The sequence below is a fragment of the Acanthochromis polyacanthus genome, chromosome 1, assembly GCF_021347895.1.
Source record: "Acanthochromis polyacanthus isolate Apoly-LR-REF ecotype Palm Island chromosome 1, KAUST_Apoly_ChrSc, whole genome shotgun sequence".
Classification (NCBI taxonomy): Eukaryota; Metazoa; Chordata; class Actinopteri; family Pomacentridae; genus Acanthochromis; species Acanthochromis polyacanthus.
In genome coordinates, this window is record NC_067113.1 from 68,982,917 (window position 1) to 69,001,362 (window position 18,446).

At 40.7% G+C, this 18,446-nt stretch overlaps 1 protein-coding gene across 1 annotated transcript; it reads right to left on the minus strand.

Annotated features, from left to right (window-relative positions):
• Window positions 1–8,361: 8,361 nt before the first annotated feature.
• On the minus strand, window positions 8,362–13,504 carry LOC127535040 (uncharacterized). Its single transcript, XM_051951794.1, has 7 exons — window positions 13,481–13,504; window positions 13,140–13,159; window positions 12,961–13,034; window positions 12,587–12,712; window positions 12,386–12,448; window positions 12,156–12,224; window positions 8,362–11,756 (listed from the first exon to the last, which is right to left on the minus strand). The coding sequence occupies exons 1-7, from the start codon at window positions 13,502–13,504 to the stop codon at window positions 10,855–10,857; spliced, it is 1,278 nt and encodes a 425-aa protein (XP_051807754.1). The 3' UTR covers window positions 8,362–10,854.
• Between the last annotated feature and the right edge of the window lie 4,942 nt (window positions 13,505–18,446).

The following is an 18,446-nucleotide window of genomic DNA, read 5'->3' on the forward strand; positions in this document are numbered from 1 at the left end:
GGGCATCCGCCGTAAAACTTTGGCCAAATCAAACATGAGAATCAAATGTATGACTTCCATACCGGATCGGTCGAGGCCCGGGTTAACAACAATTGCCATCGATGCTGTCGACCTACAGGGTGCCGGTGGAAAATGGACGACTGTTGGTCGAAGAAGGAGGGGAGGAAGGTGTGTTTGTAGGAAGAGAGAGAAGAGGAACACCAAGAGTCTAGGACTGAGAGTATGGACTTTGAATGTTGAAACTATGACAGGTAAAGGTAGAGAGCTGGTTGACATGATGCAGAGGAGGAATGTGGACATACTGTGTGTCCAGGAGGCCAGGTGGAAAGGTAGTAAAGCTAGAAGTTTAGGAGCAGGGTTCAAGTTGTTCTATCATGGTGTAGATAGGAAGAGAAATGGAGTAGGAGTTATCTTGAAGGAGGAGTTTGTTAGGAATGTCCTGGAGCTAAAAAGAGTGTCAGATCGAGTGATGAGCCTGAAGCTAGAAATCGAAGGTGTGATGTTCAATGTTGTTAGTGGGTATGCTCCACAGGTAGGATGTGAGCTGGAGGAGAAGAAGAAATTCTGGTTGGACCTTGATGAAGTGATGCAGAGTATCCCTATAAGTGAGAGAGTGGTCATTGGTGCAGACTTCAATGGACATGTTGGTGCAGGAAACAGAGATGATGAGGAGGTCATGGGCAGGTTTGGTATCCAGGAGAGGAACGCAGAAGGACAGATGGTGGTCGACTTTGCAAAAAGGATGGAAATGGCTGTAGTGAATACTTTCTTCCAGAAGAGGCAGGAACATAGGGTGACCTATAAGAGTGAAGGTAGGAGCACACAGGTAGACTACATCTTGTGTAGACGGTGTAATCTGAAGGAGATCAGTGACTGCAAAGTAGTGGTAGATGACAGTGTAGCCAGACAGCATAGGATGGTGGTGTGTAGGATGAACCTGGTGGTGAAGAAGCTGAAGAGGGCAAAGGCAGAGCAGAGGACCAAATGGTGGAAGCTGAAAAAGGAAGAGTGTTGTATGACTTTCAGGAAAGAGTTGAGACAGGCTTTGGATGGTCAGGAGGTGCTTCCAGATGACTGGACAACTACAGCAAATGTGATCAGGGAGACAGGTCGGAGAGTACTTGGTGTGTCATCTGGAAGGAAGGGAGATAAGGAGACTTGGTGGTGGAATGAGAAGGTGCAGGAGTGGATCCAGAGAAAGAGGTTAGCTAAGAAGAAGTGGGACACTGAGAGGACTGAAGAGAGTAGACAGGAGTACAGGGAGATGCAGCGTAAGGTGAAAGTAGAGGTGGCAAAGGCCAAACAAGGGGCTTACGATGACTTGTATGCTAGGTTGGACAGTAAAGCGAGAGAGACTGATCTGTACAGGTTGGCAAGGCAGAGAGACAGAGATGGGAAGGATGTGCAGCAGGTTAGGGTGATAAGGGATAAGGATGGAAGTGTGTTGACAGGTGCCAATAGTGTGATGGGAAGATGGAAAGAGTACTTTGAAGAGTTGATGAATGAGGAAAATGAGAGAGAATGAAGAGTAGAAGAGGTGACTGTTGTGGACCAGGAAGTAGCAAAAATTAGTAAGGATGAAGTGAGGAGGGCATTGAAGAGGATGAAGAGTGGAAAGGCACTTGGTCCTGATGATATACCTGTGGAGGTATGGAAGTGTCTCGGAGAGGTAGCAGTAGAGTTTCTGACTGGGTTGTTCAACAGGATCTTAGATAGTGAGAAGATACCCGAGGAATGGAGGAGAAGTGTGCTGGTGCCCATCTTTAAGAACAAGGGAGATGTGCAGAGTTGTGGCAACTACAGAGGAATAAAGCTGATGAGCCACATGATGATGCTATGGGAAAGAGTAGTTGAAGCTAGGCTAAGGGCAGAGGTGAACATCTGTGAGCAGCAGTATGGTTTCATGCCAAGAAAGAGTACAACAGATGCAACATTTGCTTTGAGGATGTTGATAGAGAAGTACAGTGAAGGTCAGAAGGAGCTGCATTGTGTCTTTGTAGATCTGGAGAAAGCTTATGACAGGGTGCCCAGAGAGGAACTGTGGTTTTGTATGAGGAAGTCTGGAGTGGCAGAGAAGTATGTTAGAGTGGTGCAGGACATGTATGAGGACTGTAAGACAGTGGTGAGGTGTGCTGTAGGTGTGAATGAGGAGTTCAAGGTGGAGGTGGGACTACATCAGGGATCAGCTCTGAGTCCCTTCTTGTTTGCTATTGTGATGGACAGGATGACAGACGAGGTTAGACAGGAGTCTCCATGGACTATGATGTTTGCAGATGACATTGTGATCTGTAGTGAGGGCAGGGAACAGGTGGAGGAGAAGCTAGAGGCGTGGAGGTTTGCCCTGGAAAGGAGAGGAATGAAGGTTAGCCGCAGCAAGACGGAGTATCTGTGTGTGAATGAGAGGGACCCAAGTGGAAGAGTGAGGTTACAGGGAGAAGAGATCAAGAAGGTGGAGGATTTTTAATACTTAGGGTCAACAGTCCAGAGCAATGGAGAGTGTGGAAAAGAGGTGAAGAAGCGTGTACAGGCAGGCTGGAACAGCTGGAGAAAAGTGTCAGTTGTGATGTGTGATAGAAGAGTTTCAGCTAAAATGAAAGGAAAGGTTTACAAAACTGTGGTGAGACCAGTCATGTTATTTGGTCTGGAGACAGTGTCCCTGAGGAAAAGACAGGAGGCAAAGCTGGAGGTAGCAGAACTGAAGATGCTGAGGTTCTCTTTGAGAGTGACCAGGACGGATAGGATCAGGAATGAGTACATCAAAGGGACAGTACATGTTATGGGCTTTGGAGATAAAGTCAGAGAGGCCAGACTGAGATGGTTCGGACATGTCCAGAGGAGAGAGAGTGAATATATTGGTAGAAGGATGCTGAGTTTCCCTCTGCCAGGCAGGAGGCCTAGAGGAAAACCAAAGAGGAGGTTTATGGATGTGGTTAAAGAGGACATGAAGGTAGTTGGTGTGAGAGAAGAGAATGCAGAAGACAGGGTTAGATGGAGGCACTTGATTCGCTGTGGCGACCCCTGAAGGGAAAAGCCGAAAGGAAAAGAAGAAGATGTTGTGCTGGTTATACATTGAGAATGCTTTTGTCTTTTTTTTTTTGGATGGGATGGAGGGGGAGGGTGGGTGGGAGAGAAAAATATTGGAAAAAATGATCATTTGGAAGCCCTCTGCCATACTGTAGCATATGTCATGTTGGTCAATGTAATTGCTTCCAATAAAGATAGTTTACAAAAAAAAGAAAACCCTGAAAAAAATGAACTGTTTTCTTTTGGTAGGCCATCATATATGGCCTGTCAATGCAGGACAATCTGTCCCTGCAGGAGGCTGAGCAGGTCTTCTTCAGTGGTCATGCTTACCATCAAAAGTAAGAGTAAAGGATTTTTTTTTAATTTACACAATGCACTAAAATGTTTTTTTGTTTTTTAAGTGTTTACTAATAAAAGTTGTTGCCACCTTCGCTAAAGCATAGCAATGTCTTGGCTTGCGCTAGCCGATCGCCACACCGCCATTGGCACATCGTTTTGCTGGATGGCGCAGTCATTCTGAACCGTGTGAGCCACAGTGGCGCTCTATTTTTCTTGTAAAAAGCAACAAAAAAGGGTTCGACTTACTTTTTCTTCGAAACTCCCGAGCGATAATATAAGAAAAACAAACTTTTTCTCTCGGCAGGCGTCGGAAATGGTCGGAGCCACCCGAATCTTGATCACGCGCCCGGTGTTGTACAATTTTCACACTCCCCGGAAAAATCTGACTCCCCCTTCGCGTGAACGCGCGCAACTTACGTTTCACTCTGTGGCCACTTGACGGGTATTCTGTTGTACGTTTACTGTTTTTGCTGTTGTTTTATATAGGTTTTCGGGTTAAATGTGATTAAGTACCGAACTGCAGACATGTTTTCCTGTTAAGTATGATTAGGTGACATGTTTCTCCTCCTCTTCTCATCCGTACGTGCACACCCTAAATGGCATCGGGGGAGATCCTACGCTGCTCTCGGCTTCACTCCTATGAGGACATCAGGACAGGACAGGGTGTAGTCGCCAAATATTGTTAATATTCCATCAGTGTTCTACATGTGTCAATAAAGTATTTGTTCACTGAGAAAACTTTGTCTCCTTACTTAAAATCGGACTCCTCTAAGAATGCAAGATATGGCATCAAAATATGTCTGGTATTTATGTATAAAGTCTTTAATATAAGTATAGTTCTTAAGTATAAAGTCATTTGTTATTGTTGTTATTTTTATTGGGACAGTAAACAATATAATCGAATTGAAATTCTTTATTTATCCTACACCTGGGAAATTATTTGCTACAACAGCTAAAACACCACATCACAACAATAAAAAAAAACTAGTAAATTACAGTCTGTAGGAACACTAATAAAATAAGGGGCTAAATGATCACAGTATGGCAGATTAAGAACAGAGAGATTATTTCAAAACTAGGACTTTAACAGAAATGTGCAGGTTGAGTTAACTGTGCAGATTGTATGATATGAAATAAAATCTGGAGTCACATTTTGTAGGGTCACTTAACAAAATCTGACTCTCCGAGAGGAAGTTTTTGTTGAGTTTATGCTACAGTTGTGAGATATGGTACATAGTGAGGGTTGAAGAATTGGACATAGGAGGAAAAGAAGGTAAATTGGACATCCATCCATCCATTCTCTATACACCGCTTTATCCTCACTAGGGTCACGGGGGGTGCTGGAGCCTATCCCAGCTGACTCGGGCGAAGGCAGGGGACACCCAGGTCAGGTCGCCAGTCTGTCGCAGAGCTACATACACAGATCAACAATCACACTTGCATTCACACCTACGGGCAATTTAGAGTACTCAATAAACCTCAGCATATTTTAGGACTGTGGGAGAAAGCCGGAGTGCCCGGAGGAAACCCACGCATGCTCAGGGAGAACATGCAAACTCTATGCAGAAAGATCCCAGTCCCACCCCGGGATTTGAACCGGGGATCTTCTTGCTTCAAGGCAAAAGTGCTAACCACTACACCACTGTGCAGCATAAATTGGACATGAAATTAATATTTTTATGGGTCAAAAAGTTTTGATCATGAACATATTTCAGGTACAGGTTTTTAAATGGCCAAATGCATATATACATGGGAATGTGTCTCCACCCCTGACTGCCTGTTTGTAATAAAAATAACATACATACATATAAGTAGAAATAAAATAGTTAAAATAGAACTGTTTAATTGAGCATTTTTTTACCTCAAAAAGCACCAGAATGCAGGAAAATGACTCCAATTTTTCCGCTATCACTGACACAGAAATTTGTGCCTTTTTGTGGCTCGTTATTCTTACGAGTGAGCCACGGTGGCTCTTCATTTCAAATTCCTAGTGCAAGCATAGAATGTCTGTGAATGTATCCTCTTTAAGTGTTATCAGTATTTCTGTCAAGCCTGCAGTGATAATGTTGTCTGACTACTATTTCAGTGAAGTGGAGGAATTCTCTCAAAGGCTCAAAAAAGACCTGAAGAAAGAAGGCAGACTGTTCAGTTGGTATGAGCTGCTCATTTCTAAAGGAGGTATATTGGCTTGAAATGTTAAAAATAAAATATATTTTCCAAAGTAAATAAGTGAAATATGTACAGTTTATCAAATATATCAGTGCTATATCTACTTATGCTTATTAATGTCTGTCTGTGTGTCTATCAGGAGAAGGTGAGATCAGAGGTTTTGCAACGGGAGTCATAGACTTCACTTATTTTTGTTTGTGTGTGTGTTCAGCTTATATTTTTATTTCATATTATTGTGTAACATATATATATATATATATATATATATATATATATCTTTAGAGTTGCCCCTGCGTTTTGTCTCTTTCCAACCTTTTAGACTGTCCTGTTAGATCTAGACTCCACAAAGGCCATTACAGATTCCATTAATATTTTATCTGATAATGGCACAATTTGTCCAAATGCTAGTCTTAGCAACCAAGGTATGAGTGATAACTTGTGACATTGTAATAAGTACTACTTGGGTGAGTTAAACATTTAAAATCATAGGTAGGACATGAAGTAGTACTTTGTGTGGAATACTTGGTGTGGTCGAGAAAGAGCAGCCTCTGGCTCTGTAGAAAAAAATACGGGTTAAAATGAACGGGCAATTCTCCTTGAATTAGCCTTTTGTGTTGTAAGTATATTTTGAGTGAAATCATCAATTTAAAACGTACATTGCGATAGGTGGCGCTCTCTTTAAAAAGTGCTCTAAACTTACCGGAAGGGTAGGGCCGTATTCATGCAGCCTCCGGCTCTGCAGACACATACTATTGAGCATAGACATAATAAAGTGTAGACACCGCTCAGGGTGCTGCGCAGTGAGAAATACGGCCGCCATCTTGGTCCGGTCACCGTACTTACAGTTCAGCAGCAGAAAGAACCAGATGCCAGAGCACTGTGCCGCATATTCGTGTTCAAATCACTGGCTCGTCGAAAACAGGGCACGAGGGATTACTTTTCACAAGTAAGATTGAACATTACTATTGGTTGTATTTTGTGAATCAAATGTTACTGTGCTGTATTTATGCTCACCAGCGAAATCGTGGCCAGCTAGCTAGGCTATGTTTAGTGCCGGTGTTGACCCATCTGTGAACTGAGACTCTATAAGTCATATTCCATAACACTAACTTAGATTACAACTGACACAGGAAAGCTAAAACAAATATTACTGGTATAACATTGAGCAGCGAATTTTACACAGGTGGCACAGACTGTAATGTTCACATGTAATTCACCCTAACAACAGTAAGCTACCTGTAATGTCTCATACCCACCCACTTACTTAAAAATACAGACAACTGAACATCTGACTGTAGAATAGTTTGCAAACAAGGTTATTCACAGTTTAAGCAGTTTTGGTTCATTATCAACAGATATGCATCAAAATAGGAGTTTTGTTGAAGAAAGATTGTAAGAAATTTGAAGGAAGAAAACAAGCTTGACCTCTTCTGTAAGATGTTTTTGTATAGACTCTCCCAAATCTTCCGTTTTCATTTTGAAGGTGATGTGATGTTTGCCGTGCAAGCTTGGTCAGAGATGCTGTACCATCATCATTTGACGAGAGCTACCACCTTCTAGCTCTGAAAAACAATGGAGGCCTACTGATTCCATCACAAGGCACAGTGAAGGTTTGATTTTATGATCTTGTTTTTTTGTTTTTTTTTAAATCTTTGCATGTTAAAGTTGCTTTGTTATTTTCTCTGTAAAGTGTCTTAGCACTGTGTAAAGCCACTATATATAAATGTAATTATTTTTATAATAATAATAATAATAATAATTATTATTATTATTATTATTATTATAAGGTGCCGAGAGTTGCAGAGAGGTTGATTCGCCAGGCTTCAACAAAGCAAGTTCCAAAGGTGTCAACAGTCACACACATCGTCCAGGAGGAGATTAGAACAGAGGATGTTTTTCTGCTTGAGGAACACATTGAAGAAGCACAGTTTGGTATTGACAACCATCATTCCAGCTTGTTGTCATTGGCTGTGTCTGTGTTTCTCAAGATAAGGCTGCACCATATTGCCAAACTTACCTCTCTTGACCTGCAGAAAGGGAGCACGAGAAAGAAGCTCTGCAAAACAGTCCTCTTTCAGGGGTTTTAGCTGTAAAACGTTTGTATGTGTAAATGTGGTTTGGGGCAGGGATGTCATGTTCTTGTGTTAACTTGAGAATTTACATTTACATTGCATTTTATTCTCTCTGCTTTGTACAGCTATATGATTTATATATATATATAAAATCATTTTCTGATATCTAACTTTTTTTAATATATATGTATGAATTATATTGATAGTCTATATATGATTTGAATTTTCTTTGATATATTGATTATATTAATACTTCAGATATGATTTATATATATTATGTTTTCGGATATATTTATTTTATTGACACTCCATACATAATTTATAAATGTAGTATGACTTTCTCTGACATATAACTTATCTATATATATATATATATATATGAATGATGTTGCTACTCCATCTATGATTTATATATATTCCTTTTCTCTGATATATAACTTACATCTATTGTTTTATATAGAAATATGTGTTCATTAGTCATTATTTTGTTTATATATGTATATATAGCGTAATCATGTATTGTCTCTTCAAATTATTAAAATAATTGACTTTACTGCTATCTGCTTCTCTAATATGGGAGACACCAGCATGTCATCATTTGCTATGGTCACGTGGTACAAGACTGCTGCTGGTTGGCAAGAACCGGCAGTAACATAATGGCTTGCTACGAGAACGGTATTGGAATTTGTCAGAGCGGATTCTTTTGTTACTGCTACTGAGGAAAAACACGATGCAAGGAAGACTCAGAGTCAAAATATTCAGTCAAGAATATTTAGTAAAAAATGCAAAGGATGAACAGATTATGCATGCATGCAGATTCTAACTTGCTCAACGCTGACAGCAGAATTGCTAAAGCTAAGACAATGATTTTTCTGCATGCAGCTGTGATCACAAGAAAGAATGAATCTCTAAGCTAATACATGAGTTTTTAACTAAGAATTTGCAGTCTTCTGATTGGCCCCCGCCAAGACGGCCTTTCCGGATGTCTTGGGTCTTGTCCAATCACCGCCGTCTTCCTCCTGCAAAAGGTGTCTCTGAATGTGTGTGTATGTGGCCGCTCCCTGTGTCCTTTACACAAATTTTTAAGAGCTCAGTTCTGCTGAAATCTGCAGATTTCTATTCCATTTGGTGTTGAATTAAACAATTTACTGATTCAGTTTTATTCAACTTAACTTTGAACAACAATTTTAATAATTTAATCACACCTATATGGCAGATTTGAATGATCCCATTCCCTTTATTGATTTGCTTTAATCTTTATTAATTAATATAAGATTTCTATGTTCTTCCCCATTTTATTGTTAATTTAATACATTGCTAATTTAGATTCTTCTATGGTATTTTCTCACGAAGCTTAATATTTTAATCTTAATTCTCAACATTGTTTTATGGTTCAGTACTTTAACTTTTATTCTTGTTTAAGCATCTAGCTGCTGTTTCAACTTTTCACCCTCTCTCTGCCTTTCTGTGCGTACGTGACAACCTGCTCATCTCTGTAACCGCAGACCCCCCTCTTTCTTCCAGCTATCACATAGTTTTAACGGATGTTCTTTACTTTTAATTAAGAAGCTGTCACCTGACCACGCTAAACTGCCATCCTAGATGCTATTCTTGTTCCAGTTTGTCAGTTTGAAGCGAGGGGGGAAAGTTTTTCCCCCAGCTCTTGAAAGGTCAGATGCAACCGCAACCCTTTTAGTCAAGTGGAGCATGGAGCGTTTACCTTAAACTCACTTTCCTTAGGTTTAGATGTCGAAACTTGCAGAACCTGCTTAGATCAACACTTTTTTCTCCCTGTTCAGAGCTAGAATTCAAACATGCATTCATAAGCACTTTAATACATTTGATTATAGGGTTAATACAAGTTGCAAGCACATTAATAAATGATTAACACATAATATGATCAAATGAAGGTGATAAGTAAAAGAGTAATTAAAATGATGATTGTAAGTAAAAGTAATAAAATGATGATCATAAGCAATAAGTAAAAAGTAATTAAAATGACAATTATAAGTGATAAGTAAAAAAGTAATAAAATGATGATTGTAATTGATAAGCAAAGGAGTAATTAAATGATTTTAAATAATAAGCAAAAAAGCAATAAAACATGATAGTTTAATAGATATGTAAAATGAATATTCCCCACAGTTTGAAACAAATACGTAAAGTTATCACTTTTCATGAATGAAATTGCACATGTATTTACCACAATGGTAATAGCGTGTGTAGTTGTTGGTTGTACAAAGCGTTTTGAGAAGGGATCAGGCTTGAAATTTCACCGAATACTGATTTCAGGAGAGAGAAGATGGCGGTGGCTTCAGCCATCAAGAGGAAAAATTGTACCCCAGTAAGCAGCAGAGATCGTGTTTGTGGCTCCCACTTTTCTTCAAGTAAACTATTCAACAGTTTAGCATGTTCAGTATGTCCAACTTTGAGCTTAATTACCAAAAGATATTGATTTAGTGTTGCATCCTTCGCGTGAAGCGATCTCTACACTTTCGGTTTGGTTCAGTGTTGTCATGTGTTACTGATCGCTTTTTAGGCGATGAAAGTATACTAAAGTCGAATGAAGCATATTCAATAACATCTCCTTAAGCCAGCAGCCTCCTATTTATAACCACATTTGTTTCTGTATGCGTCTAGCGATCGTTTTTTAGAATTGTCCTATTTTCGATGGGTCTGTTACTGTGGGTCTGTTACTGTTACATAGAAGCCATACTGCAGACAAAAAATACAGCAACTTCTCGACGTTTCTTTGACATCTTGTTGAAGATTAACATAAGATATATTATTTTTAATTCATAATTGTATATTTTTGGGTGGGTGAACTGCCCAGCGGTGTCAATCAATTAAAAATAAATGTCGGTGAAGGAAATGTCCGGCCACAATGAAGGATCGTCAACCCACCCAGTCTTCAAATTGTAGGGATCTGGCAAGATGTTACCGTTTCCCTGATATCTCAGCTTACTCACATATATTTGTCGGGCCTCAGGTGATAAGGATTGAGCATAATCGGACAATTTCATGGAAGGATAGTTATCAGCCATTGTTCCTCTGGTTCCTCTTGCCAACCAGCGCGGTAATCACGTGACTTCGTGACGTCACTGTTTGTAAACACTGGCGTCTCCCATATTAGTGTGTGTGTTTACAGTGTTTGCAAAATACCTGTCTGCAGTCGAGCTTAATATCAGAATATTCTATTACTGTTAATCCCGCTATGAATACTAACATACGCCCAGGGCCGGCCCTAGGTTCACAGGCACCCTAGGCAAAATAGTAATACGGCGCCCCCCCCCTCCACATGGCTCACATCAGGTGTGCAGTCTAAAATGATTGCGTAATATTTGGACTCATTGATTTCCTTTACAATGGCATGCAAAATCCTTTCACTAAGGCAGTCAATCAGTTCATTTTGAATGGTCTTCCCCAGGTAGGTTGTGTGACTGGCTCCTCCTTCAATCTTAATAATGTGCTCTTTCAGCACAGGATCAAACTGAGCCATTAACTCCACTTCCTTAAGGAAATTTCCATTGTTTGGCTGATTAAGTTGGTCTGTGGAACCCCTGAGTGCAATATTTCTCTCTGCCAGTGACTTAATAATTGCCACAAGTCTGGTGAGAACTTCCCGCCATCTCCTCCTTTCAGCATGTATTATGGCCATCTCAATATTGTCAATTGTTTGACCCTTTTTTGAACGACTTTCAAGTTCTCTCCAGCTTCCCATGTTATTTGTGTGTTCTTTACTGTTTTCATGTGTTTTAAGTATGTCACCACAGTTTTTCCAGTCATCAGTGCCATCCTTGCTAAGTTTAAAAGTCTTCTGTGAGAAGAGCTTGCAGCAGAAACAGTACAAACTATCTTTCTTTTTTGAATACATGAGCCATGACCTTTTGATTTTTTCCCCATTGGTCAACAGTCTGAAGAAATGGCGGTGATGGCAACTTCTTCCATCCTGTTTTTTGGGGAACGAGAAGTCTGACCTTATTACAGGTGGTCCTCGACTAACCAATTCAGTCCTCTCTGAATCAGACAAGTTGGGTGGCCAATCAGCGGGATCAATGGGGGCTGCTGAGATGGGCTCACATACATCTGTTGATGTTGATGGAGCGCCTGTAGGCTGGCGGATTGTATTGAGACTGCTGGTGCTGGGTCCTTCTGTAAGAGATTAAAATACACAAGATGTCAATGACAGGACAAATAAATTTTATTTATTTATTTTTTACTGTGATTCAAATATTTCTATAAAATGCAGAAAATATATTTGTTTTTCAAAGTATGATAAGTATGCATAATTTGCATTCTGGCATTAAATAAAGATAATGCACACAGTGAGCAACAAACTAAAACACTAAATTGTACCATATTTTTGAAGAACACCAAGATTTTTTTTTTTACTCTTTCTTTTATTTGCCAACAAATGACCATAACATGATGTATTGATTGTTTAAGTAATTGTGTATGCTTTTCTCACGAGTTTATATATATATATATATATATATATATAATAGAATGAATGTATATTCCTATATATAATACAAAATGTATAATACTCACCTGGTTCAACCGTTTGAGGTGGTGTCTGAAGAATTACAGTGCTGCTGCTTGGTGCTTCACTGACTGCTCCTGTACAAAGCAAAAACATATAGATCTTTAAGAATTACTTTTTTTCCTCAATTGTTTTTGTGAAAATTATATAATACAAAACATAAAGTGGATGGATTTGATTCAAATCTTATATAAGACGTATAATTACATTGCTACTACTTTGCTATTGTAATGCTCACCAGCATCAACATTTTGAAGTTGTGTCTCAATCACTGCTGTGCTTCTGCTTAATGCTTGAGATGCTGTGTAAAACACCAAATAATAGATTATTGACTTTTTGGTGAGCCAACATAATAACATATATAAGTCATAGACAGTGGAGTATCTCATACCACTCCAACAAAACTATTACATAAACATTAGTAATCCTTTCAACTTACAATGTTCACTGTCACTGTCACTAACAGCCACAGGAGAAGGTAACTGTGAGACCGAGCTTGCTGCCTCTTCTGCAGCAGCTTCTACAGTTGGCCCCTGTCGTGGCTGTAGATATTTTCTCAGAGCATCTGATCAAAAGAAACATGCTTGCACATTACATGAATTTGTGGATTATGCACAAAAGTGACTAAACCAACGAGGTAAAACGTCTGCTCTATTAAATAAACTGGCACAGGCAAGAATGTATGATGTTTCAACAAATAGAGGTAGGTTATAGCACATAATAAGTAGCATTTGACTTAGCTAGCGTTAGCACAATCGTAAATTGACATCCAGATGAAAGGTCGAATTATGTCATTATCCAAAGAATATATACCTCGACTTTGAGCCCGTTTCTCCTCCTCTTCTCTTCTTCGCTTTCTGAAAGCAGCACCCGAAGGCTTGGACTGCCTTTTCATGATAAAAGTTTTATGTTTACAAAAATGACAGCGCTACGACGACGACCATCTCATCAATAAACTGATGGGATGCGCTGCCCATCCCCCACTCACTCACCTTGTAAACTCAACAGCATGCTGTAGTAGCGCGGGGCGCCGCCCCGGCGGCGGCGCCGCAGATCAGATGGAAAAGGATGCATGCGTGACTCACAACTCGCGAGAGTTGTGAGTCATGATTAGTGAAAACGAGTTTTATTTTAAGTTTCACAAAATTTGTAGTTATTTATAGGTTGAGAGACTGAGAGTAAACATAATGGTGCATTAAGAAAGTGAATAAAAAAAAATTTAAAAAAAAAGGAAAGAAAGACTGAGAGGGAGACTGCCATTTGGCGCCCCCTCACCAGATGGCGCCCTAGGCAACGGTCTAGGCCGCCTATGCCGTGGGCCGGCTCTGCATACGCCGAACCATTTGTCCTGTATCATGGCTACACGTATGACGTTTGCAGCCAAAACAAAAAACGCGTAAAATCGGTTTAATATTCAGAGTTAAGATGGATTAAATGCCCTGTCAAACTGCGCTGAGTGGAGCGGGTGACCGGTCCAAGAAGGCGGCCCCACCGCTCGTCAGCCCCAATAGGCAGTAGTGGTCGATGCGGCGTCTACTCTTTATATATGTCTATGCTATTGAGGGTTCGTCTAAATTCCTGCACAGACCGAAGGCTGCTGAAAACTCTGCCGACTTTAACTCCTCTCCTCCTGCTGCTGCCGCCTGCTCTGGTCCACTTTCCAAACGAACCGAGCGAAGCCCTGTGGACACAAGAAGCATCTCATTGGTTCTTTTCCCTCTTTCCAAAAAGCCGTCCAATCAGAGCTCGCGCTGATCGGATATTTATGATACTGAGACGTTGCTCTCCAGTTCAGTGTAGGAGCTGAGCGGAGATGTGTGGGAGAGACTGCAGGAGGACTACAGCTGAACTTCTGCTTGGATACAGGCACGGTTACCAAACATTCCAATGAGATTTTTTTTTCTTTTGAGGATTACTTACTTGAGAGAACTTTCACGCCGTGGAAACTCATCAAAGGACATCGGACTTCTAACGTTCCAGCAGCTTTGAGGAAGTTACGGAATAGTTGAGAATTCCGTTTGATAGGATTAAATGCGGAGATACTGGGTAAGTAAGTCACACTGAGGCTCGATGAATCTTTTGGCGGTTCTGTTTTTCATGTATTTTCCCCAGTAAGCTCTGTAGATGATAAATAATGACTTTAGTGTAAGCAATTTTGGACTCGGTACAACTATTTGGAAGTAACGCTGCTTCAGCTGGCTGGAAACCAAGGTATTTTCCGCCAATGAAGGTGGTAATGACACCGCATTTCTTATTCGAAGCACTTTGTTCAATTCTAAACTATGTAGTTCGTTAACTTAACTCACACGGCGTAGTAAAGTATAGTAGGCGGACAACCGATCAGTCAATGAACGCATCAGTCCGCCATGACGCTGCTTCAGGCTGCTCCTGCTGCTGCGTTCAAAGGCACGGCAGTCAGTGAACGCATCAGCCCGCCATGACGCTGCTGCTGCGTTCAGAGGCACGGCAGTCAGTGAACGCATCAGCCCGCCAGTGAACGCATCAGCCCGCCATGACGCTGCTTCAGGTTGCTGCTGCTGCGTTCAGAGGCACGGCAGTCAGTGAACGCATCAGCCCGCCATGACGCTGCTGCTGATGCGTTCAGAGACACGGCAGTCAGTGAACGCATCAGCCCGCCATGACGCTTCTTCAGGCTGCTGCTTCCTCCTCGCTAGTTGCGGAAAGTTGGCTCAAAGCACAGTAGTCTCGTTTTACGGCGTAATTATCACATTTTTGTGATGTCTGTGGCTTTAACTCGCTGTTACTAAAGCAGCAACATGCTGAACAGAACCGAGCTGAAAGCGACCACCTTCGCGGTGGTTTATTGCGGTCCGTTAACTTTTAAAACTAACTATAAAAGTGTCGGTCTAACAAGTCCACCAACCTGTGTTTGGAACGTAGCGTAATATTCTTAAAAGTGGTGTTTTCTTAAGTGAAAGCGACGTAGTATAAGATTAGTTTGTTTTAGTAATGCCGCATGTTTTTAAGAGACGAGAGCTGGGCGTGGTGGCGATGACTTGACTCATCCCCAGTGTTGCCAACTCCTCAGTAAGGTTACTCGCTGTTGGCTGTCCTAAACAACAGACTGCTCACTGCTTGGCGGACAACAGCGGCCCCATTGGCAATTCGGCGCTGACTCCCGGTAGTGGCAAGAAGCTCTGGCGCGCTATTTGATCCTGTGTGAATACACCAACTTCAAGGCCTGCTTGTCATCACTGATGGAACAATATGTGTTATGTTATGGCTTTTACTGTTGGCAGACAATAAAATCTCTGTCCTAGGCACGTTTTCACGGCAATCACAGCGTTGTTTAGCACTCACAGACAAGAAAAAACAAAGCGCAAGGCATGTTTCTACAGCAATCACACTCCAATATTCCAATATCCTTCATATTTAGCCTCTTCACATGTTCTGCCTACAACAAACAAAGACCACCACACAATGATAATGATTGCTGAATGCTGATGCAGTGATTGTGTCAATAAAAAATGTCATACTTTCTGTAGCATTAGTGTTTCACTTACATGGGCTCTAGAAAATATCAGAACCAATGCCAAATAAGAAAATTAGTGTTTTAAACAATTTTTCTCCAATTCAAATTATTCAGTTGGACTTTGAAAAGCAGCACATGCAGTAGTCAAAAATTCCAAATTATGTTTTAGTGTAAAGAGGGATAGAAAATTCACAAGGATATCAATAGGGCAGAAAACTAGTGCATATTGTCATCTATAAGCTAAACTAATCAGCTTCAGAACCTGCACGGTGGTTTTTCACAGCTGCTCAGACCCACATACCCTTCAATGGTTGCTTTTTTTCCTCTCACAAAAATGGCCATTAAAAAGTTTCTGGAGGAGCAATTCTTGCAGTCAGAACACACAAATGTTCTGGTTGTCTCAAAACAAAATTACGCAAGTTCCTGCATTGGAAATTGGTACTTTGTAACCGAGCAAGCTTCAGCTATTCCATTTGTAAGTCAGCTGTGGAATTCAAAACAAAAAAAAAAAGATCCTATGAAAAGCTTAATTTCCTTTTGTTCTGTTAAATGTGAAGCAGATGACTCTGACACCTGAAATGTCAAAGAACTTTCATGAAAGTTCCACAAACACGTCAACAAGAACAGCTTGCAAAAAAGTTCTTGAGCAAGAAATCAAGCAACATTATTTATGTAGTACCGTAACATACACAGAGGTTTTTCAGAGTAAAATGTAAAAAATAAAGTAAGTAGTGTAATAAAAAATGAAGTCACTTTAATCAGAAAAGGTCCATTGAATACAATGGACACTCATTTCTAGAATAATTAAAACTGATTGAGTGAAGCAGCCAAAGAAAGACAAGAAATGGAAAAAATAAAAACATGTAAGACCCTAATTGCAACAACAAATAGAAAAGAAGTTAATTTAAAGTATATGAAAAAAAGTGTAGATAAATTTATTAAAAGTATATTACAACATTAAAGTGTAAAATATGTAATTTCCTCTACAGCAGGTGAGGCAATGACTGAGTGCACATTGGCATATGGATGTCATCACTGCAGGACTGTGATCAATCACATAAACTTTCAGGCAGATTGCAGTATGTAGACGGCATTTATACAGCACATCATGCTTCATGATGAACCATCAAAGTTCAGTCAGCTCCTCTGGCCACACCCTTTGAGTCTAATTTGCAATTTTCATAAATATTCAACCTAAATGCGTGTTGTGTATATGTCCCAATTTCAGGTGTTGTGGAGTTACCACCTGTGAAGAATTAATTGCTGAAAATGACCAAAATCTGATTCAAAATGACTGACTTCCTGTTGCGTTTAGAACATGACTCCAAAAGACATTTTTGTTCACACTGACATATGCATGGCAAATTTCATAGTCATAGGTTAAACTTGTCCTCTTTGACTTTTTTTAATAGCACTGCATGTGCACACCTTTGTCACTGATTTCTAAATAGAACTGTTTTAGTGAAGTTGACAAGAAAAGTACTAAATTGAAATAATGAGCAACCATTAACAGTTAAGGAACATAACCTTTTTCTCTGGTTTCCCCAAATTGAGGGATGGTACAGCCCCTGGCCTGAGAAGCTTGTGTTGCGCATGTTTTGAGAGGATGAAGTCCTCCTCCCTGAAATGGTTGCTGCATACATAATTATGATCCCCCGGTATCCATCTCCTCTTGGTCCCCACCGCTTCTCTACTGATGGCCTGTATCCATTGATCTCTCAGTGTGCTGTCCTTGGACTGCTTGGGAAACCTGAAATGTGTGGCATATTATAATACATCCATAGACAATGATGCACTGTGACTGTCATTGAATACTGATAGTCACACCAGCTTACACTGTACAGTTAGTGATTCAGCTAAACTGGCTGAGTGCGGCACTCAAGCCAAGGTCAGAAGGAGTTTCTGTTTGCAAACAAAGAAGCAGAGCAAATTTGAGGCCGAATGTCCCAAATAAAAGAGCCACTTACTGATGACAGCCACGCACAATTCGATTGGTGCAGGAGATGGCCGCTCACGATTTCACCATGGTCAGATATTATCCACATCCACCTGAAACCATAACAACAGAGACACTTAAATTAACAGGTTCATGATGTGATGATTGCAAGGAGAGTGTCAGCATGTTTCCTTTCACTTACATTCCAGAGAAGGAATCTCAAAACGGGTGGCATTGAAGGAGCTAGCAGAAGTGGTAACTGGTAAGTGCTATGCAGTGATGTATGCACTTGTCAGTGTCAGATATGATCATGCTGTGCTGTTCACCTTCTGAAACAGATTTCTAGTTCATTAACACATATTTTCTGATGACAAAAATAGCCTTGTCACCTGTCACCAGGTCAGAGTGAGACCACAGGCACAGGGGGAATGGCGAGCCATGAGCATGGCAGCGAACTGGGCGCTCTCCTGGGGAGAGTCTGCTCAGCTGCAGTCACTGAAAAACCCTGCCAGTGCTGGTCTAGGGCCTCCTGGCCTGGTGTTCTCAACGCATTTCAAGCATTGTGACTTGATTCCAACACAGAAGTTTACTGTACCTTGGTAAATCACGAAACACAAAGTCACATACCGTGCTGATGTTCCAATCTGAAATCCCCGTCTTGCCACTACCGGAAGTCAGCTCCTGAAATATGTTTTTCTACTAGAGGCTAAATGCTGTGGTTTATTTTAGCATGACAGTGAAGAAACCTTTTCGTTTATATGGCTCCGTAAGTCTGGATGGGATCTGTAGTGACTGCGCATACGCGATTCATCTGCCGTCTGGCCGCGGAGTGATGTGTCCTCTAATCAGACACTGGGACTGCTGCGGGGT